This window comes from Capricornis sumatraensis, chromosome 4, assembly GCF_032405125.1.
Source record: "Capricornis sumatraensis isolate serow.1 chromosome 4, serow.2, whole genome shotgun sequence".
NCBI lineage: Eukaryota > Metazoa > Chordata > Mammalia > Artiodactyla > Bovidae > Capricornis > Capricornis sumatraensis.
The window spans coordinates 150,365,175-150,387,215 of record NC_091072.1 but is presented as its reverse complement, the minus strand read 5'-3'; the positions used below and the strand labels follow the sequence as shown (position 1 = coordinate 150,387,215).

The 22,041-nt window shown below is 51.5% G+C and overlaps 1 protein-coding gene across 2 annotated transcripts in view; it reads left to right on the top strand.

Moving 5' to 3' along the window:
* PRMT8 (protein arginine methyltransferase 8) overlaps positions 1-21,678 on the top strand; it is a 68,948-nt gene extending 47,270 nt beyond the window's left edge. For both annotated transcript variants that reach the window (XM_068971643.1, XM_068971644.1), the window contains exons 7-10: positions 8,455-8,570; positions 14,559-14,709; positions 21,022-21,143; positions 21,595-21,678. In XM_068971643.1, the coding sequence (XP_068827744.1) occupies positions 8,455-8,570; positions 14,559-14,709; positions 21,022-21,143; positions 21,595-21,678 (473 nt within the window). The remainder of the gene's footprint in view (positions 1-8,454; positions 8,571-14,558; positions 14,710-21,021; positions 21,144-21,594) is intronic.
* Positions 21,679-22,041: the final 363 nt, after the last annotated feature.

Genomic DNA, 22,041 nt, shown 5'->3' with positions numbered 1-22,041 from the left:
TAGGGGGACTTTGCGGGGCAGGAAGCACTTCAGAGGGTTGGGCATGAGTGGTCAGTCTTGTGGACACAGCTGCTGTGACTCTGAGGAGTTTATACCTGTGACCTTTTCCGGATTCTTCTCTCTGGATGTTTTCCGCTGGTTCCAAGGGTGGGGGTTCTACAGAGAGGAAAGAAAAAAGAATGTGGCTGGTGGGAGGTAAAGCGAGGAGAGAATGAGCGCAGTGTGGATGGAAAATGAATGAAGCAGCAGAAGCTGAGGTATGTTTGCAGAGCCGGCAGGTGGCTGCAAGCTACTAAAGGTCATTTCTCCCTAACATCCACATAAGGGCAGGAAGGGTCTCCAGCCAGGCCAGTCGTTTGACCTGTGCCTTTGTATGCCTGAAATTTGTCAGCATAACATTGATTCTCCTTCATATAAGTAAGATACAGAGGGAGATGGAGGCTGAGCATCTGGGTGGGGGAGCAATGGGGTGGGGGTGGGGGCTTATCCCAATCTGTGCCCTTTGTGCTTAATCAGCTGAAAAGGTGCTCTCTTAGAAAAAACATCCCCCACCCCCGCACAACTCTCCAGCATTTGATCTGGTCCCCAAAGAGTCGTTTGATTCTGTTTCATTTAAAGAGTGATCGTTCTCAAGGGATACAAGCCTGGTCCTCCATGTGATTAAACGGATTATGCTTCCATAAGGTTTAGAAGGACAGGGAAGCCTAGCGTGCTGCAGTCCAAGTGGTCACAAAGAGTCAGACATGACTTAGCATCTGAACACACACACAAGGTTTAAAGAGAGACTTGGGTCCTTAGCCAGAACTAACTAAAGCGACAAGGTGCAAAGACCACCTCCCCTCCTCCACACACACTTACAAGTGAGTATGCACACGATCCAGCCCTCCCCCCCACCCCCCGCACACATACAAGTGAGCACACACATGATCCAACCCCAAGCATGAGCAGAAACTCCAAACAGTCCAACAGTCTCCGCAGATCTGGGTTCCTGCCAGCGCAGCGCTAAACACCTCTCGTCTAGACTCCCTGTGACGGAGGGGTTCCCAGATAGAACAGACTAGCTCCTGGCCCCCAGAGGCTAGGACTCCAGAGTCCAACAACGTCTAGTCGTTGTCTGTGCTGCTGGGCCGTGCCAAGGAGTGTGTGCGTCCACCTGCGTCTGCACCTTTCTGGAAATATAAACTCAGAGCATGTTCAGAGCCAGGTCAGGAGAAGACGGAAATGGGACATTTGTCTGAGCCCTCCCGCCCATCTGGCATCATTTCTAATGTTCAGTGAGCAATGAGAAGTAGGAGGTTAGATGATGGTGCTTTGAAGGTGGCCAGCTCTGGCTTCATATCCTCTGGGTGACCGTGAACGAGTCACCTAACATCTCTGAGCCTTGGTCTGAAATAAAACTCCCCCAACCTATAGACGTGTCAGGAGGATGAAGTGAGATGATGTATATAAGGGGCGTGACAGTTGATGCCGCACGTGGCAGCCTGGACCTGGTCCCCATTTGTGTCATTAAGCCCCTTCCTGCCTGTGGGCCTGGCCCTGAGCCTGACTGCCGAGCTCGCTGGCCTCCAGAGGCTCAGAATCTAGGCCAGATGCGCTCTCGTGATAGGTTTCAGAAACAGCTCAACAGCGAATGTTGATCAAATGCATGAATAAATAGGACATATTTTGCCCTGGAGCTGTATGGTTATGCTGCCTTTGGAGTTCTTGCTGTAACTGTATAAATTGTGTTTGGAGGAGAACCTACAGGCACATTCTTTGTTCTCACGTGCTCTAAACTGATTGAACTCTGACCCTCAGCTTGGCGCTTTAAGGAGCTTCCTCGCGGTTTAAAGGCAAACAGATCTCACCCTCCTCCTTGCCTGGATCCTGTTCGGGACCTTGACCTCACGCACCTTGCCATGAGGACTGGATCGGCCCTGACAGGCCCTGGGGCACTGGCTGCTACTCAGGTGCCAGCCCAGGACCGGAGACCATGGGATTGAGTCTCCTCCTGCTTATTGCAGTTTTCACATCATCTGAAAAAGAAAAAAATCTCTTGTGGAATCTCTGGGGTCTGTCAACAGCATTCCCCGCAAACTCAGAATCAAATGCACCTTTACATTTTATTTAACATAGTTTCCAAGTTTTCTATTTAAACATTTCTTTTAAAAAATGACCTGTTTCTGTTTTTAGGAAAGGAAGCAAGCGCATTTAGAAATCTGTTTTAAATAAACAGAGATTTTGGTTACTCAGAGTTCTAAATCTAAAGCATAAAGGTTGCTGGTTGCTAAGGGAACAATTGTAAGCAAATTTCTGATGGCTCAAGAACCGGCTAAAAAAGAAAAATCTTAAATAGGGCAGGAGAAGGAGTTGTGCCCAATCCCTTTCAGAAAGAAAATTGTTAGGAAAACAGTTTGTCCCCTCCCCGCCCCCTCCTTGCCCTTCTCCTCCCCTCTTTTCTCAGTCACATGCAACATGGGAACACAAGCATGAGGGAAACTCAGAAATTGCCCTCAGTTTGCTCACCAACTGCTAGAGAACACACACACACACACACACACACACACACACACACACACACACACAGATCATGGGCATGTACCAGGCTCACAACGCACAGCTTGTTGAGTGAATGAATGAGAAAATGGATGAAGGAACAGAAGTGAACCAGCAAAAGAATGTACAAAGTGACGGGGGTGAGAGTGGCGGCGGCGGCGGCGGTGTCGACTTAGGAAAAAAAGCATAATGTGGGAGCTACGAGTCAAGTTTTATTTGGGGCAATATGAGGACTGCAGCCTGGGAGACAGCACCTCAGACGGCTCTGAGAAACTGCTCCAAAGACGTCGGGGGAAGAACAGTATATATGTGATTTTGGTAAAGGGGAAGGACGTGTGGTCAGGCACGTTTATTTTTTTAGAAAGTTTCTGCTGGTCTTGTGAAGCTTCTGCTAGTCATGAGAAACGGTCGTCACAATGAAGGACTTAAGTGTTTTTCTAGATAGAAGAGGTACTAGAATTGGGCTCTTAAAATCAACTCCTGAGAACATGTATCTGAAGACCTGTCCTGCCAGCTTTCTGGAGCACAGAGTGCCTCGTTTCTGCTCTCCACCCTGGACTTCTTCAGGGGGTGTTGGAGGGCACCCGCTGCAGCAGCGTGTGATTTAATCCTTGTAGAGGTAGAAGGCAAGCACCCACGGCGAGTGCCAATGTGTGGTTGACAGTGATTTAGTCGCTAAGTCATGTTCGACTCTTGTGACCCCATGGACTGTAGCCCACCAGACTCCTCTGTCCGTGGGATTTCCCAGCAAGAATACTGGAGTGGGTTGCCATTTCCTCCTCCAGGGGATCTTCCCGACCCAGGGATTGAACCAGGGTCTCCTGCATTGCAGGAAGATTCTTTACCAGTGATCCAGTGAGGATTCCCAGACAGAGGTGCAATCATTAATTTTTTTTGTTTACTCTGAAGATTTCTAGAATCTCAAAATTGGAAGGAATTTGGGTAGATATTCCATGCAATTTTCTTACCCAGTAGTTGACTCTAGAACCTGCTGAGGGTCAGAGGATGGGCACCAGCTTCCTGGCTGATGAGAAGATGACAAGGGACCTCTCGCGTAGAGATGGTGGTCCCTGTAGCTGGAGGCTTGGTGGGCAGGACCTCTTGGAGGGTTCAGGTGCTCTCCATGAGTTTCTCCACCATCCTGACATCCAGAGCTCTATTGCCTGGCTCTAGCCTATTTTACACAAGGAGTTGACTTTGATCTGAGAGCCTAAAATGTATTAAACTATTATACATACCTTCCTTTCTATCTAGAGGAGGAGTTGTCAGTGGCGCCTGGTGCCACCTGCTCTATTTTTCCCTGAGGCTCCCCCACTATTTCTAGCAGAGAAGCCCAAATTACTGGGGCCAGGACAAGGACGGGGAATATAGCTACAGATCTCTCCACTGAAAAGTGAAGCTTGTTTTCCAGTACTTCATATTCCAGTCTTTGTTTTCAGGTTATTATTTCCTCTAATATATATCCATCCTGCCCATAAGCTCACTGGAAGAATTCTACATCTTTGATATTGTGACTTTTTTCATTTCCAGCATTTCTATGTCACTGATGAAATTCTGCATCTCTTCATGCATGTTTTTTCTGCATTAGATTCTTTAAAATAGTTATTAAAGTACTGGAACGTCCTTGTTCCATATTCCCACTACCTGAGCTCTGAATCTGGTTCTATTGACTATTTTTCCTTTTGGTAATGGGTCATATTTTTCTTTCTTTTCCATGTGTCTTGTAATTTTTGATTAATGCTGGACATTGTGAGTAGTGCTGGACAGTAGAGACAGATGAATAATTTATGCCCAGAGAAGAGCATGCCTCTTCCGCTACCAGTCCATTCAAGTGGGAATTTAGTTCACCTAGTCTGGACTAGCTGGCAGGTCTGGACTTCATTGTTGTTTTAGTTACATTCCGTGCACCATGGTGTGGTCCTTTTCAAGAGTTTGTTTCAATCCATAAACTAAATTTCACAGGTCTTTTGTTATTATTTTTGAATCCCTAGAAAGTTAGCTAACACTTTCCTGGTGACTGATGACCCTCACTCCATATTCACTCATTTAATAGATAAGACGATTGCAACAAAACGTTAACATGCTTGGCGTGTATCCTCGCCCATCCCTGCTGCACGTGTGGTAGAGAAGCTAGTGGGAAATGCATGGTCAGTGGAAAGGAGAGGAAAAAACCCTAATGTCCTAGATAACCTGTCACTGAATAACTGGAGGTAGGGCCATCTGGCCGGGAAGATCAGACATGAATTAACCAGGTGTTGTGAAGCTGTGCAGGCATTAAATGTTTGGGAGTAAATTCATTAAATTTAATGAATGAATTAAACTTAATAAATTCACTAAAAAAACCCCAGCATTTATTGGTGGACCTGTACTGTGCCAGATGCTCTGTTGAGGGTGCTGAGGATACAGTAGGAGAGGGGTTCCACAGGTGGTTGGAGATGTCACAGTGGTCATTTGAGACTTTAAGTCCATCTGAAAATTGGACTGAAAGGGACCTCAAAGATCATGGAGCCCAAGGATTACCAACTGATTGGAACTGCTTATGTTGACTTGGAAATCCCATCTCCCTGGGGCCCAAATCTGGAGATTCTGATTCAGTAGGTCTGGTTATGGTCCAGGAATCTGTATTTTAAGAAGTGTCCCAGATGATTCTGGAACACAGAACCAGTGGACCAAACTCCTCACTTTACAAACAATTCGGAAAGAAGGGGGCCAAGCTGCCAGGGTCACAAGCTTGGATGATGGCAAAGCCAGAGCTCAACCACGTAACCACAGTAACTATCACATCTCAAGGGCTTTCTATGTGCCAGACCCTGTTGTGAACTTTATACATATCATCACATTTGATCCTCATAACAACCCTATAGAGCAACTATCATCATCATCATCATCATCTGCATTTTTAAAAACTTGTTATTTTATATTGGAGCGTAACAATGTGGTGATAGCTCCAGGTGCACAGTAGGGGCACTCAGCCGCACATATACATGTATCCATTCTCCCCAAACCCCGTCCCATCCAGGCCGCCGCATATCACTGAATGCTGTATTGGTGATCCATTCTAAATACAGCAATGCATGTATGTCCATCCCCAAATCCCTTAACTATCCCTTCTCCCAATCCTTTCCCCGCCCCCATCCCCTGGTAACTATAAGCTCATTGTCTCTATTTTAAAGAAGAAATCAGCTCTTTGAGAGGTTAAATTCTTGCCTGAAGTCGCACAGCAAATAAACAGAGCCAAGGTTTGAAGCCCAAACCCAGGATTTTAACCATTTAACACAGACTCTCAGATACACTTTCACAGAGCCTTAACTTAAAGGAGGGCGGAGGGCAAGAACAAAAGTGTAGCGGTAGGTGTCTTGAGAAAGGGTTTTGAAAGCAGACAGTGTGTGTGGGTGTGCATGTTCTAACTGGGTAAGCATGGACAGCTCTTTCCAGACTCTAGCAGGGGATCTTCTCTGGAGCTGTCACCACGCTTCCCCAAACATTAAGTGTTAGTTGCTCAATTGTGTCTGACTCTTTGCAACCCATCAACTCTAGCCCACCAGGGTCCTCTGTCCATGGGATTCTCCAGGCAAGAATACTGGAGTGGGTTGCCATTCCCTTCTCTGGGGGATCTTCCTGACCCAGAATCGAACCCAGATCTCTCACATTTCGGGCAGATTCTTTACTATCTGAGCCAACAGGGAAGCCGCAAACATAGGTAGGCTCAGTTGGGAGTTTGGCTCCAGCCTCGGGTATAAAATGGGATATGACTGGCATTTAATCCTCAAGCCAGAATTGCACAAGTGCTTGCCCTCTAGGAGATGATTATTTTCTCAGCCTCTTCTCTTCTAGGAAAGGCTTTGTGTGCCCTTGAAAAGATCCTGAGTGAAAGGAACACAACATTCCCTGACTGTTCGCGCCTCCCCCTTTTCACCCCCATCTCCGAAACACACAGAGGGACATAAGTTTCCTATGGTTCCATTTGTTTGGTGAACATTTAAAAATAATTTAATCCTGTAAGATTTAAGAGAAAAGCAAGTCTATTTCAATGTATTTCTAAACTCTGAGTAAACGAACAAGTGAGATTCAGCCACCCAGTAACGAGACTCCGCTGAAGCAGGGGTCCTCAACCTCCAGATCTAATGCTGATGATCTGAGGTGGGGTTCACATAAAACACCAAAAATGAAGCACCCAACACATGTAATGCACTTGAATCGTCCTGAAACCTCCTCTCCAGCCTTGTCTGGGGAAAGATTGTCTTATATGAAACCAGTGAAAGTCACTCAGTCATGTCTGATTCTTTGCAACCTCAAGGACTATACAGTCTGTGGAATTCTCCAGGCCAGAATATTGGAGTGGGTAGCTGTTCCCTTCTCCAGGGAATCTTCCCAACCCAGGGATCGAACCCAGGTATCCCACACCGCAGATGTAGTCTTTACCAGCTGAGCTACTAAACTGGTCCCTGGTGCCAAAAAGATTGGGGATGGCTCTGCACTGTGGGGAGAGCAACTGGCATTGCTGTCACGACTGTGTCGGTGCAGCTCAAGGGTAAGGACACAGGGTTTGTGCCCCAGCGCCACGGTTTCCCTACTGTGGGATACCAGCCCAGTATCTCACATGCACGTAAGCCGAGTGCCAGCTGCTGCCAGCCCCATTTTCTCATCTGCTGTATCGAGGCATCCTCATGGGGTTGCTAGTGAAAGTCAGTGATAGGTCTGGCCAGGACTGGGTGATCAATCAGTGGTAGCAGTGATGACCATCATTTACCGGTGATCTGGCACCATCATGGACTTCCTCGTGGCTCAGATGGTAGAGAGCCTGCCTGCAATGCATAAGACCCAGGTTCAGTCCCTGGGCTGGGAAGAACCCCTGGAGAAGGGCATAGCTACCCACTCCAGTATTCTTGCCTAGAGAATCCCATGGACAGAGGAGCCTGGTGGGCTATAGTCCATGGGATTGCAAAGAGTCTGACATGACTGAGTGACCAACACTTGGACCATCAGACTTGCATTCATTGACTTCCAACCCTGCACCCTGAATCCATTCCCTGATTAATGCATCTTGTGAACAGCCCCCGGGGGCAAAGAGGCACTGCTGGGGTGCTCTGTGCCCCACCTGGGGGATATGTCTCATGGGATGGGTCCTAACGAGGACATTGTGGTGTGTGAGAAAAGCAAGGCCTCTGCTGGACACCCCGGCTCCCCACCTCACATTTTGCAGTTGAGAAAACGGAGGATCAGAGAGGCCAGAAGATTTGCATGAGGGCATGCAGAAGGAAATGGCACCCCACTCCAGTGTTCTTGCCTGGAGAATCCCAGGGACAAGGGAGCCTGGTGGGCTGCCGTCTATGGGGTCGCACAGAGTCAGACACGACTGAAGCGATTTAGCAGCAGCAGCGGCAGCTGGCTAGTAAAAGGTGGCACTGGGATTCTGACGGCAGCCTGTTTCATGAACCAGGAAATCCCATGTTTCTTTCTGCTTCATGAGAGCTTCAGTAGGTGGGAAAGGGAGGAGGGAGAGAGACGGCTTTATAGCAGTGGGGCGGGATGGAGCTGAGGCAGTGCGGTAGAAATGGGGACGGTGGAGGAGAGAGTTCTTAGGAGACACTGAGGCTCAGAGAGAAGGGAAGAGAGCAGATACAGAAGAGTCAGGAATCTGGGTTCTAGTCCTGGCCTGACAGGAGTCTAGCTGTGTGACTTCGGAGAAGTTTCTTACCCTCTCTGAGCTTTACTTTTCCTATCCCTAAATTGGGACCTGTGCACATTAGATGATGTGAAGGAACGTTTGGCACCTTGTGAAACTCTCCACCAGGCAAGCACCTCTCCTGCCGTCAGACCAGGGAACACGAGCTGCCGCCCACCCTCTAGGACTCAGGGGGGCCCAGGGACTTCTGGGGGTCCTGCTGCTGGCCCTCACGCTTTGCTTTGTCCCCACAGGGTGGGAGAACGTCTATGGCTTTGACATGACTTGTATTCGGGATGTTGCCATGAAGGAGCCCCTGGTGGACATCGTGGATCCAAAGCAAGTGGTGACCAACGCCTGTTTAATAAAGGTCTGTGGGTGCATCCTGCGTGGGCCTGGGGGTGCGGGAAGCCGACTGTGCCACCTGGATGCTTGGGCCTGTGCCCAAGGCCACCCAGGCTCCTGCAGGGCCCCCGGCTGTGAGGCAAGACCACCTTGGCCGGCCGGAGCCTCCGGCAGCCCAGGGTGACCAGTGAGAACGGGCGCTGGCCCTTAGCAGAGCTGTCAAAAGAGGGCCAGTGGACTCCACGGTGGCACAGCTGGGGTGTGGTCGGTGCATATCTGCTGGTGATGTGAGCGGGGTTGTGTGTTGGGGGAATGGGAGCATCAGAGAGAGAAGTCCTGGCGGCTCAGGTCAGGGGAAGCCCCTCCATTCGGAGCAAGGCAGCAGCTTTAGAGAAGAAATCTCTAACCTCAATCAGGTATGCAGTCAGAGTCACACTCCCCTGCTTCCAAGCGTACCTGTGAGTGGCCGGGCAGGGCTCACCACATCCTGGGCTCCCTGGTTTGTACACGGCTTCATATCTTGTCCTCCACGGCTTTCTGTCTTCAGTGCAGATGGAGAACTGCTCACCAGGGTCCTCCCCCAGGGTACTCCGATTACTAAATTTCCAAACACGCCAGCTTTGCTGTGTGCCTGTGCGCTCAGTCCTGTCCAGCTCTGTGACCCCATAGACTGTAGCCCGCCAGGCTCCCCAGTCCCCGGGATTCTCCAGGCAAGAACACTGGAGTGGGTTGCCATTGCCTCCTCCAGGGGATCTTCCGGACCCAGGGATCGAACCGGCATCTCTTATGTCTCCTACATTGGCAGGTGGATTCTTTACCACTAGTGCCACCTGGGAAGTCCCTTTTGCTGGAGTACAGATAAAAGCCCCCCTTGACCTCCCCACCCTTCCAACCCCACGTTCCCCCTGGAGGTAGCCACTGTCCACACAATGGGTTAACCTTTCCAGCCCTTTGTCTAAGTATCTGTATTTACATATGCTGACCTATCCTCCTGACCCAAGGAAAACTCTTGGTACTTGACTGCTTTCTTAAAGTCCAGAAAGCCATCCATTTCACAGGGTTCAAGTTCACTTTTTAATCAAAGAATCTGGGTTCATTGTGTCAGTTGTCTTCAGCCCTCCCCCCAGCCTTCATTGTGATGAAACACACCTGCCCGCTCCGGTCCAGTGAGCATCACTGCAGTTCCAGGAGCTCTGGTGGACGGGACAGGGAAGAGCCCAGGGCCACTGGGGGAAGGGGAGGTTCCTGCAGGATGAATGCAAACCGCTGTTTTGTCCAGGCGAGAGCAGTCAGTCCTCGGTCCCTGGTCACTGTGTTCTTGATAAGGAACCCTTGTCTTCTTGGATTTAGAAGGGTCCCTGGAGGACAAATGAAACTAGGCGAACCTCATACAAGTCCCATCAGATGAAGGATGCTTCCCTCTTATCCTGCCTGAGAGCCTTGTCCTGATGCTGGAGGGTTTTGCCACCTATTACCTCGGCCAGTTCTGAGTCCAGGCAGGACTAATGATGAGCAAACGTCCTTTTATTTCTTCCCACCAGCCCCCCTGTCCATGAAGCTTCTTCCTTCTGGCGCTCCAAACAAGGTCCAGCAAACTATCATGTGCTTAGTTGCTCTGTCCTGTCTTTTTGCGACCCCATGAACTGTGTAGCCATGGGGAGCTACAGGACAGGCTCCTCTGTCCATGGGATTCTCCAGGCAAGAATACTGGAGTGGGCAGGCATTCCCTTCTCCAGAGGACCTTCCCGCCCTAGGGACTGGACCTGGGTCTCCTGCACTGCAGGCGGATTCTTTACCATCTGCACCACCAGGGAAGCCCAGGTCCAGCAAAATACACCCCCAAATAATTCACCCATGGTGCCAAACATTCCTGCAAATATTGTAGTATGAGTGGAAATTGCCTGGTGCTGTTGCATTTGCCCAGGTGGCATATGGCAGCTGCATGGAGCCATTAAGCATTTTCCCGTAGGGGATGAAATTCCTTCCCAGGTCACTCTCTGCCCCTACCTGGCAGGGTGGCCACAGCCCTTGTGCACACCCACTGCTGTCCTAGACTGGCCTGCTCTGTCTCCCCTCCTTCCTCTCCCCATCCCAGCCAGGAACAGGCCAGGGTCTCTCCTGAGTGCAGCCTGGGGCTGGGGGCATAGCAGAAACTGGAGCTCTGGGCCCTCCCCGGCCAGTCACCTTCCTTCCTGCGCTCTCTGAGAAGGACAAGGTCGGCTGTGTTTGCTTCCGCCACCAGGAGAGCCGTCCGTCAGCTCTTGCTAATGCGCTCAGCACTGTCTTCCCGGGTCTGTTGGGAAAACACTTGCCCTTCTTCACACACTTAATTGCTATTTTCATCGCTATTAACGTTGCGGCTTGTGACACTTGATGATAATTAAGACTCTGTTTTGACCAGCCTTCTGCTCGGAGACGTCCATTTGTAACATGACTTAGTGGGGACAGCAGCGGCCCAGCTCCTCAGAGTCACCGATGCCTGCGGAGCCCTGCGCCTGGTGGGGTGGCCTGAGGCCTGGTCACGGGTCCCCCCGGGGATCTCAGAGCTACTGCTGTTGCTGCTGCAGAAAGAGGAAGCTTTCTGGCAGAGGGATCAGGGCTCTGACTCTGGAGACTTTGAGCCTAAGAGGAGGGGGGATCTAACCCAGAGGGCCTTGTGTCTCTGAGGCACAGATGGCAGGGCGGGGGCGGGCAATCCAAAAGAGCAGCTGCCCCTCTGTCTCACCCATTTTAATGTATATCAGACTTTCAGTCTGGACGGCTTTTGTTCCTGCAGAGGCCCCTGTTTAGAGGCAAATATCCAGAGGACCTAGAGAGTGCTGTCAGAGCGCTGGTGGCTGACATTTTGTTGATGGACATCTGAGACCCCCATAGAGACAAAATCCCTGATAAATGGGGTGGTGTGTGTGTGTGTGTGTGTGTGTCTGTGTGTGTGTGTGTGTGTGTGTGTGCGCGTGCACGCGCGTGCGTGCGTATGCATGCATGTGTGCTCTTGTGCATGCTGAGAGTGGTGAGGAAGTGAGGGGAGGCCAGAGGAGGAAGGAACCAAGTTCAGGTGAGTCACACGGCATCCTTCCCAGGTTGTTCTCTGTGTCCAGGCCCAGAGCCTGGGATATTTACAGGTGAGTCCAAGAAAGTTCTGGAAGGCTTTAGATCCAGGGAGCAGCATAGTCTGAATCCATCTTAGAGAGGTTGGTGGGTTGGTCTGAACCCACTTCAGTATTCTTGCCTGGAGCATCTCGTGGACAGAGGAGCAGCGGGCTACAGTCCTTGGGGTCACACAGAGTCGGGCATAACTGAGCTCACACAAATGCACACTGAAGGGGAGGCCTGGGGTGGATGGGAGGGAAAGTCGTCAGGCGGGAAGACAGTGTTAGGAGGAAAATGATGAGTTTAGGGGCAGGTCACACACCGAGGTGCACAGACCATCACGGCCAGTCCCCGTATCTAACGAGCTCTGGGCTAATGGTGGGGATGGGGGCAGAGGTGGTGCGACCGCTGAGCTGAGCCAGAAGCAGTGTACAAAGACCAGGCTGGGCTGGTGGCCAAGGGCACAGGAACAGGGACAGGGACCTTGGGAGGAGCCTGGAGACAGGTGTGCTGGCCCCAATGGAGAAAGAGATGGAGAAGCTAGTGAGTGTAGACACCATGAGCCCAGCCCTGGAGACTGAGCTGAAGCCCCCAGCAAAGACCCAGTTAAGCTCCGGTGCTCTGAGAGTTGTTGGGTTGGAGGGACCTCCAGACACGTGCACAGGAGGGATAACCAATGAGCTGACAGGTGCTGGAGCTAGACAGGCTCCCCGATGGGGCAATGGCCCAAGCTAACAGGGTGACATAGAATGAAGGACACCCCCCGCCACCATGCCCCTGGTGCCTGCACTCTGGTCCCAGGTGGAAAGGACAATGATTCTGAGAGGGACTCAGTGGGGGAGGGGCTTGCCTGCCTAAAGGCAGTAGGAGCCAGCAGGGTGTCCTGGAGGTCAGAGGCTGCTAGAAGTGGGGCTTCCCAGGCATCACAATGGTGAAAAAGTCCACCTGCCAGTGTAGGAGATGCCCGCTCGATCCCTAGGTCAGGAGGCAAATGAGCACACACACAGCACATAGCTGCTAGAAATGGGTCCCTGGTTGTGTCCAACTCTTTCCAGCCCTGTGGGCTGTAGCCCACCAGGCTCCTCTGTCCAGGGACTTTCCCAGGCAAGAATACTGGAGCGGGTTGCCACTTCCTCCTCCAGGGGATCTCCCCAACCCAGGGGTCGCACTCATGTCTCTTACATCTCCTGCATTGGCAGGCGGGTTCTTTACCACCAGCGCCACCTGGGAAGCCCCAGCAAGGAGGGAGAAGGAGATGAAATCATGACTTAGGAGGGGCCGTTTCCACCAGAGAAGAGAAAGTTGGGGGATCCATGTGAGCAGGAGTGGGCATTGGCTTGTTCTGCTGGTGGAAGTTACAGAGGCTGGTTTTGAAGTAGGACCTACTGACTGGAGTCGTCGGGGAGGACTGGCCGCCTGGTAGGCAGTGAGCGAATCCTGCCTGGGGGTGGTCAGGTGTCCAGGGCCACTAACTTCCTGGGGATGCTCTTCAGGCTCATGCATCCCCAGGGTAACAGGGGACCAGCTTTCTGACTCTGCTGGATTCTGGATGACCGACCTGGCCTGACAAGGACCTTTAGTCCTTGTTCCCCATCCTTGGGCTCTAGAAGCATAGTGTGGCTTATCTGAAGTGATGTCACCGACATCAGGGGCTCCCACAGTCCCTGACACCTGCAGCCACTCCTTCTTTCCAAGCAACAGGTCATCGGGTATTGTAGTTGCCACCCTGCACCGTAATAAGGCTCTGGGTTGGCCACTGACTTGGCCTCGCTCCTGCCTCTGTCCACCCTGTGGAGGCAGGACTTGGTTTTGAAGGTCCTGGGACTCCTTTCTTCATCCTAGAAACCTGTAGAGATAAAAGCCTCTTTGTCTTTCCTCCCCCATCCCCTGAGACCCCTCTCTCCTACTTTCCCAGGGTCTTCCCTCATCCGGGTCTCAGGCACACTCTTGGGAACCATTTCCAGGCACACAGGTGTCTGTCTGGTTCACACAGAGCTTTCAGAACAGAGGTCCCTACTGTGCAACCCGACAGTTAGACCTCGCTGAAAGTGGTCTGGGTGCCTGGGGAGCTTTGCCCTGTCTCACTGGAGCTGGCCCACGTCAGTCAGCATCCTCTGCACAGAGAGAACACCACACTGCCAACCGTCATTCATGACTCCTGCTGCTGCCCAAGATTGATTTTCAGTCACTTCCCAGCTGAAACTGTTAGAGTTATCAGTTCCTTGTGTTCTCCATTCCCAGCTAGAACTGGAAAATTCTTGCCTCTTATTTCCCCTTTTTATGCATTTAAGTGTCTGGCTGGTGATAAATGGTCAGCAGACTTCCCTTGGCTCAGCCTGTGAGGGTGTGGGCTCAGTTCTCAGTGCCTCCTGTCGAAGGGAAGTGAGCAGTCAGCTCTGCTGGAATCCGGGAGGGCTTGATGGAGCAGGTGGCTGCTTTAATGCAGTGGGTCTCGGGTGCCCCCCTCCCTACCCCACTCCTTGGAATTTGCTCCCCAGTACGAGGCTTCCCAGGTGGCGCTAGTGGTTAAGAACCCGCCTGGCAGTGCAGAAGACGCGAGACATGAGTTGGATCCTTGGGTCGGGAAGATCGCCCTGGAGAAGGGAATGGCAGCTCACTCCAGTACTCTTGCCTGGAGAATCCCATAGACAGAGGAGCCTGGCGGGCGACAGTCCATGCGATTGCAAAGAGTCGGAGAGGACCGAGCGACCGAGCATGCACACACGCACGCACTGAGCAGACTCCACCTTAGAAAGGGTGGGGGAGCTTGTGAGAGGGTGGCAGGTGCGTCTGGGACGTGGTCCCAAGAAATGTGACACCCAGGGGAGTCTGCTGTCTGTAGCCTCCCTGGAGGATGAAGCCTCAGGCGGGACCCAGACCCGGCAGAGGTGCTGACCCGCACTCTCTCTCCTCTGGACTGCAGGAGGTGGACATTTACACGGTGAAGACGGAGGAGCTGTCCTTCACGTCTGCCTTCTGCCTGCAGGTACAGCGCAACGACTACGTCCACGCCCTGGTCACCTATTTCAATATCGAGTTTACCAAGTGCCACAAGAAAATGGGGTTTTCCACAGGTGAGCCTCCTGCTGGCCTTCCAGACCCACCCGGCCTGGTGCCCAGGCTCTGTAGGATGTGACCTCCCTGGCCTGGACGTGGGGCAAGGGCCGGGGGGCATCAGCCAGGGATCCTCACTTGGCACCTCGCAAGCCTCTCCAGTCCTGGAGGAATGCCACAGTTCTGGCTGCTAGAGGAGAAGGTAAAAAACTGTAGCAGCCGTGGCCAGCGCTGAGAGCCAGCGTCGGGTGGGCAGGGGCAGGTGTTGGGGCTGCCTTTCTGAATGCATATGTATTCATTTAGTGTTTCCTGAGCACCTCCTGTGTGCGGGAGAGGGTACAGAGGGGTGTGAGGCTTTCTTGTGGCAAAGAGCAGGCAAGAGACTTACCTTAATTCCTCACAGGAGGGCTTCTTCCAGAGGTGATGTCTCCTGACCACCAAGACCAGGGTCCTCTGGTCTCCATCAGCCAGGCCAGCCCTGGTGAAAACCAGAGGACCCTGGTCCCAGTCATTATCAGCCGCTCCCCTTCCTTCAGCCAGCAGGGAGTGGGCTATTTCACCAGGACCTTGAAAGATGGGTGAGACTCAGCCTTTCAGTGGTGAGGGGTGGGACAGTGGGGCTGAGGAGGAGCCCACTGGAGGCTCACGGCTGTGACTGGAGGCCAAGGGTGGAGCCATATGGCTGTTTCTCCCTCTTCCATCCCTGGGATGTGCCTCCCGCAGGGCCCACCCACTCTGCTGCCAGAAATGAGAAAGTCTGGAGGCAAGGGTTCTCTGGAAAGAGTTCTGTATCTCTAATGCCTGGGCTCCAGCCTTGTAGCTAGCTCCCAGCTGGGGTCTTTCTCTTCCTGAGATGGTCTGTTTCTGGTGGATGTCAGCATAGGGCTTTGGTCTAGCGTGTGACATGTTTCTTACCATCTTTACCGGCTGGCATGGGTTTGGCGGTCGGGTTTACTCAGACTCTCTGCACTCTGACCACCAAGGAAAGAGTATTTCCTCTTTGTGTTTAAGGACCCCAGATACACAGAAATAGATTAATCCTAACTCGTGGCTCATGATATACTGCCACGCGCCGTTCACTTTTTGCTTATATTTTAATTAATACAACAAACACTCGTGAACTTGCCACCTAGCTCAGTAACTAGATTGTAAATAAGGTATTATTAATTTGAATGAAATAGTGACTAGAAATAAGTTTATTAGTAGTAGAATGTAAATGTATTAGTTAATATCAAGAGATAACTATTGTTAATTAGAATATAAATATTAAACTGAAATACATTATTAACAAGCATAATATAATAAGGTTTATAATGAATAAATATAAGTCAATTAATTCAGGGGGCTTCCCAGGTGGCTCAGTGGTAAAGAATCTGCCTGCCAAGCAGGAGACATGGATTCACTCCCTGGGTCGAGAAGAGCCCCTGGAGTAGGAAGTGACCTGCTCCAGTATTCTTGCCTGGAAAATTTCATGGACAGAGGAACCTGGTGGGCTACAGTCCACGAGGTCACAGAGTCAGACATGACTGATAACACAGGAGATTAAATTAATTCAAAGTCACAAAATAAATCCCTGTAGCTTACTACCTAACTCAAGGACGTCAGTGCTACCAACATCTTTGCATTTACCTGGATGGTCCCCTTATCCCATTCCCCACATCACCTCCAGATGAACATTATCCTGAATTTTGGGTTAATTATCCCCTGCTATTTTTAAAAAGTTGTTTCATGTGTATGTATAGGCCTAAATAAGGTATTGTTTGGTCTCAGCTAGCTTTGAACTTGAGTTGAAATGCAGGTTGTTCTAAGTGATTCCTTCCCATGGGCCCCCAGGGGCTGGAGCTGCTCCAGGAGACACGTTGGAAAGCATCTCACGTTGTGCAGCTTGGAAACCATCCCTGCTAATGGCTCTGCCCGTGTCTTCCCCCCGAAGCTCTGGGCAGAAGCTGTTGCAAATGGGCACAGCCATGCAGGGCTCTGGGCTGTGCCAACCAGCCGGCGGGCCCAGCGGCCCCACCCCTTGGACATATCCTCTGTGGGTGGGGGTAGGAAACGTGAACTGGGCCCCTTGGGGAGACTGTGTGGGTGGACGGGCGGTGCTGAGTAGAAGCAGGCCTGGGGTTAAGTATTAGTTTTTCCAGGAATCAGCAAGGGAGGGCGGCGGGCAGTGGAGATAAATCTGAGTGGGTCCCTTTCTGGGCCTTGGGCTCATTATGAGTGAAATGGCACGGATGGACTTCAGTGGCCTGGCAGCCCCTTTCCCAGCTTGGCTACCCTGTGACACTGAGTCAGCTTCTCAGGTCAGAGAAGCTTCTTCATGCATAGTCTTGAATTCTCTGAAAAGCTTCTGAAAACCCTAGGGAATAGAATGACAAATTTACAGCTGAAGAAGTATTAAATTCCAGAAAGAACTGCCATCCCCTTAATCACTGGGAAGAGACCAGAAGGCAGAATTCCACTCTGTCTCCAAAAGCACCAGGAAAAATCTTCCTGTGAGAGGGCCCTCTGTTCGTACCCACCGGCCCCTGTGTGCCCCACTCCCAGCCTCTGTCACAGCCAGTCACAACTCCCACTGGATGTTATGGCCAGCTACCCGAGTGTCTGCTCACGTAGGCTGTCGGGTCTCGTGGGGCAAGGCTGTGCTGGCTGCTGTTCCCCACTTTCAGGACCATGTCAAGTGTGTGACGGGCATCCTGAGTGGCTGTCTGCTGAATGAATGAGCGAATGCATGAGTGAGGGAGCGAATGCATGGATGAGGGAGCGAATGACAGTATCATCATAATGGAAATTTAAAAGCCACTCATATGACCTTGACAGTTGTAGCTGGGGCTGGGAGGGAGGGAAAGGCCCGTTCACTGACCACATCTCCAGATGTCGTGGTCCACAGTGATGCTGAGGGCTCACCTTTGTGCACAGCAACTCTCTGGGGAATTAGTCCTAGAACATTCCAGGCCAAGACAGTGTGGCAGCCCTGCTTTACCAGCCAGAGCCATAGTTGATGGATAAATGACATGACATACTGCTTTCCACAGAGTCAATAACCACCTAATGCAATGGCTTAAGAATACCCTGATCTGGGGCTGATATGTTATATAAATATAAGGTGACCATGCAATTCATCTTTCAACTGAGGACAGTTTGAGAGTAAAGAGGAGAGCTCTTGATAATTACGCTGGGAACATGGACGTGGGCACAACAGGAGATGGTCACGCTCGGTGTGTCCTCCCCACCTTCCCATCATCTAATCCTCACAGTCCCTCAGGAGATAAACCTTCTGCAGATGTAGAACATGAGTTCCAGAGTCACAGTGGAGGAGGAGGCTGGACACTGGGCCTCTTGTTGCCTCATTAAATGTCCTTTCCACTGATAGCCACCCAAAAGATGTATAGCGTGTGAAGGACTGGGTCTGCACAGCCTTTGCGGCCTTGGTTGTGTATCTACACAAGATTTTTATGTCTCAGCAGATCTGCTCCCTTCTCACACCCTAGAATTACTGATTTCAAATGCCTAGGACCAGAGTCAAAACATCTATATTGGAATCAGCTTCTCCTGGAGACCCTGATGGAGACTCCAGATTGAAAAAACTGCTTTAGACAATGAGTCTGTGGACCCATCACAGAAATGAGATGTTTGGGGAAGTTGTTAACTTTTTGATGTTGATGTTGAGGGAAAAAAAATCCCTTTCCTCCAACTCAAGGCTGGCACGTTTTGGGGGGCCAGCATCAGAGGCGGATGGTCTGGGCTCACTGGCGGGCAGATCTGAGTCAGTGAAGTCTCTGGGAGTCTCCCAGGGCATCTCATTAGGAGACAGAAGGAAGCTGCTGGAATCTCCTTGCCTGAAGGTCTTTAAGAACAGGAGAGGCACCTGTCTGGGCTGATGTGGGTGGCGGTGGGGGCGAGAGTGCTATCAGTCACTCACTGCCATTCTCTGCACACCCCGGAAACTATCTTTTGACAATTCGTTTAGGTGACCTTGACAGAGAAGTTACTGGGAACAGCTGGACTTTGCCCATGGACTGCAGTATGCCTTGGAGGCCAGGAAGGCTGGACATGTTTGGAGATTCACAATCTGAGCAGCACAAACTCCATGTTCATGATCCTCCTTCAAGCCCTTCCAAATGCTCAGGCTGCTTCCCCTCCCCATGACCTTGACTTTGCATCGATTTCCCAAACACACACATTGAAGGCTACTCAAATCTGTATTCAAAGCACTGACATTTGATCAAGCTAGTCTATTACGAAGGACACAGACAGACTCTTCACCACTATTAAAATAGATCCTGAGGGTTGAATGATCTTGGTCCCACTGGGGGTACAATAAATCTCCAGGCAGGCTGTGTGTGAATTCCTTCAGGCTGGACCACCAGTGGCCAGTACGACTGAGGGACAGCCCCAATTCTTCCTGCGAATTAAATCTCTGCCTTCTGATGATGTCCAGGGCCTAGCCTTTGTTCTGCCTCCAAAGCCATCCATAAGGCCACAGACTCTTCATGCAACAGCCTTGGAAGTATTTGAAAGTCCTCCCCAAGGCTGCCCACCTTCAGCTCTGGTTGTAAGCAAAGACAGTGAATCAGTGTTCATGAGTCACGCCTCCTGGTGGAGGAAGGTAAGAGCCTGCAGGGCAAGAGGAACTGGCTGTAAGATGGATTCTTCTACAATCCTTTGGTTCCAAAGTCTCAATGTTGCTGGACATACCTGGGTACCTTGAAGCCTCACACCAGACCCCCTCTGGCTTTTTACTTTCAGCTGTGTATTCGGTGCTCACAGACCTAGCAAGGGTGGTGATGGGCTCCAAGGGTGTAATAGTAATAGTCCATCAGACCCCTGTCCTGATGGAGGCTGCAGTCTTGTGGAGACTACAGAAAGTAAAAAGAGACAGAGATGGTTATGCAGTGGTGTGACCACTACAGTAACCACACAGGCTCAGGACGCCATTAATCCAGCTGGGTGGTCAGGTGAGGCTCTCCCGAGAATTGACCTTGGAGGATGAGGAAGGGAGAGGCTGGTGGTTAAGGAGGGAAGAGTGTCTGAGGGACAGATGCTGCTGGGACAGGACCCCTCATCTAGTCGTAGAATTTGTCATGAGCCCAGAGGATGGATGGGATTTCATGGGAGGTGCGAGAGTCAGTGTGACTTTGGTTCATGCATGAGGTGTGAGCTGTGGACCAGCGTTGGGTCCATAGAAGGAGAATCATTCTGAATTTTTACTCTATCTAGGTAGGAAGGCTCAGCCAAAACCTCACGGCAGGCCTGAGCCAAGGGTAGCAGGATGGGTTATGGTGGGGGTGCCCAACCTCTGGGATGTAATGCCTGATGATCTGAGGTGTGCCGATGTAATAATAATAGAAATAAAGTGCCTAATGAATGCGGTACACTGGAATCATCCCTGAAGCCATCCCCCACCCCTGGTTTGTGGACAAATTACCTTTACAAAACCGGTCCCTGATGCCAAAAAGGTTAGGAACCACTGATCTAGGGCAGAGAGGCAGGCAGGGAAAACTATTTGTAGGGCTGGGATATCCATGAAATTGGGGAAACTGGGTTAGCCGTGGAGTTGGCGTGATTGGTGTCATTTAACAGGAGAATGGGTGGACTGCCCTCCGTATCTCTCCCCTACACTTGTCTGCAAGTCTTCACTCTGTTGAACCAATGAAACAGCAGCATTCTGAGATTCATTTGTGTTAATATCACCCTTGGCATGACCTTGTAATGTCAGTTTGTTTCTCCTCTGGTTCTCCACTAAGATCCTCAGTCTGGAGGGGGTGGGAAGTCGATGACAAGTTGAACCCCTGGGCTGAGTGGGGAGGCCTGCTACAACTTGGGCGCCTGACCCAGCGAGAGGGCTGGGCAGGGTGTTCAGTATGTCCCAAAGAAACCCAGCAGCTTCCAGGTGGGGTCCCAGCCCTTCTGGAGACATCTCTCTCTCACTTTTTAAAAAATACTTATTTATTTGACTGTACCAGGTCTTAGTTCAGCACGTGGGATCTTTAGTTGCAGCATGGAGGATCTAGTTCCCTGACTAGGAATTGAACCCTGGCCCCCTGCACTCGGGGCTTTCCTGGGAGCCCAGCTAGTAAAGAGTCCACCTGCAATACAGGAAACCCCGTTTTGATTTCTGGGTCGGGAAGATCTGCTGGAGAAGGGATAGGCTCCCGACTCCAGTATTCTAGCCTGGAGAATTCCATGGACTGTATAGTCCATGGGGTCGTCAAGAGTCGGACCCAGCTGAGCGACTCTCACTTTCCCCTGCACTGGGAGCTCAGAGGTCTTAGCCAGTGGACCGCCAGGAAAGTCCCTGGAGGCATCTCCTGACTCTCTCTTCTCTCCCTCAGCCCCTGATGCCCCCTACACCCACTGGAAGCAGACAGTCTTCTACCTGGAAGATTACCTCACTGTCCGGAGAGGGGAGGAGATCTACGGGACTATATCCATGAAGCCAAATGCCAAAAACGTGGTGAGTGCTGGGGGAGATGGGGGGAGTTGGGGGTTTGGAGGGGGAGGTGGCAGACTGTGGCCATGGGTTTCATCTCGTTTGGGATGTGCTGAGCCAGGAACCCACCGTGTCTGGTGGCCTGGAAGACAAGTTCGCATTCCTCCAGCTGGCCAGGTTGGGGGTGGGGTGGGGGCGTCTGGGGCCTCTTCCTCTGAGAAGCAACCGCTCCTCTCCTCCCGAGTTGAAACCGGAGGGGATATCTCTATATTCTCACAGGAAGGATTTAGGTTAGAAACCAACGACTTTCCCAAGATGATAATGAGGCTCCGGAAAAGGCTCGTAAGGGCTGTCTGTGGGGTGTCCTGAGCTGGAAACCGTTAGCAGCTCAGATGCGCGCGGCCCTCCGCCCGCGAGGAGGGGCGTGGTCCCAGGGCTCCTTGGTGCTGACGCCCCGACTCCTCCTCCTTTGCAGCGAGACCTCGATTTCACAGTAGACTTGGATTTTAAGGGACAGCTGTGCGAAACATCTGTATCTAATTACTACAAAATGCGTTAGCACACGTGGGAAGCTGCAGAGAGCAAGCGAGCCAGCCCGGAAACTCGCCTCCATCTGCAGCTCGGCCACCAGGGACCCTGTTTGCAGAACGACACGATCCATCCTGGAGTGCCCTCGAGACTGGTGAACTCCACCAGCCTCCCGAGGGCCCTGCCCCTGGACCAAGGGCCCCCAGCCCCTCGGCTCTGCTCCGGGGGGCCCTTCTCAGAGGCTCTGTTTTCCCGACCTTGAGCCACGGCCAGCGCGGCAGCCGGGCCCCAGTGGAGGAGTCCACACGTGTCCCCATCGTCCTCCTTAACCATGACTCTCGGATCCTCAAGTTTTGCATGCTGCAGGCATCTAGGTCAGATTGCTTCTCTAGAA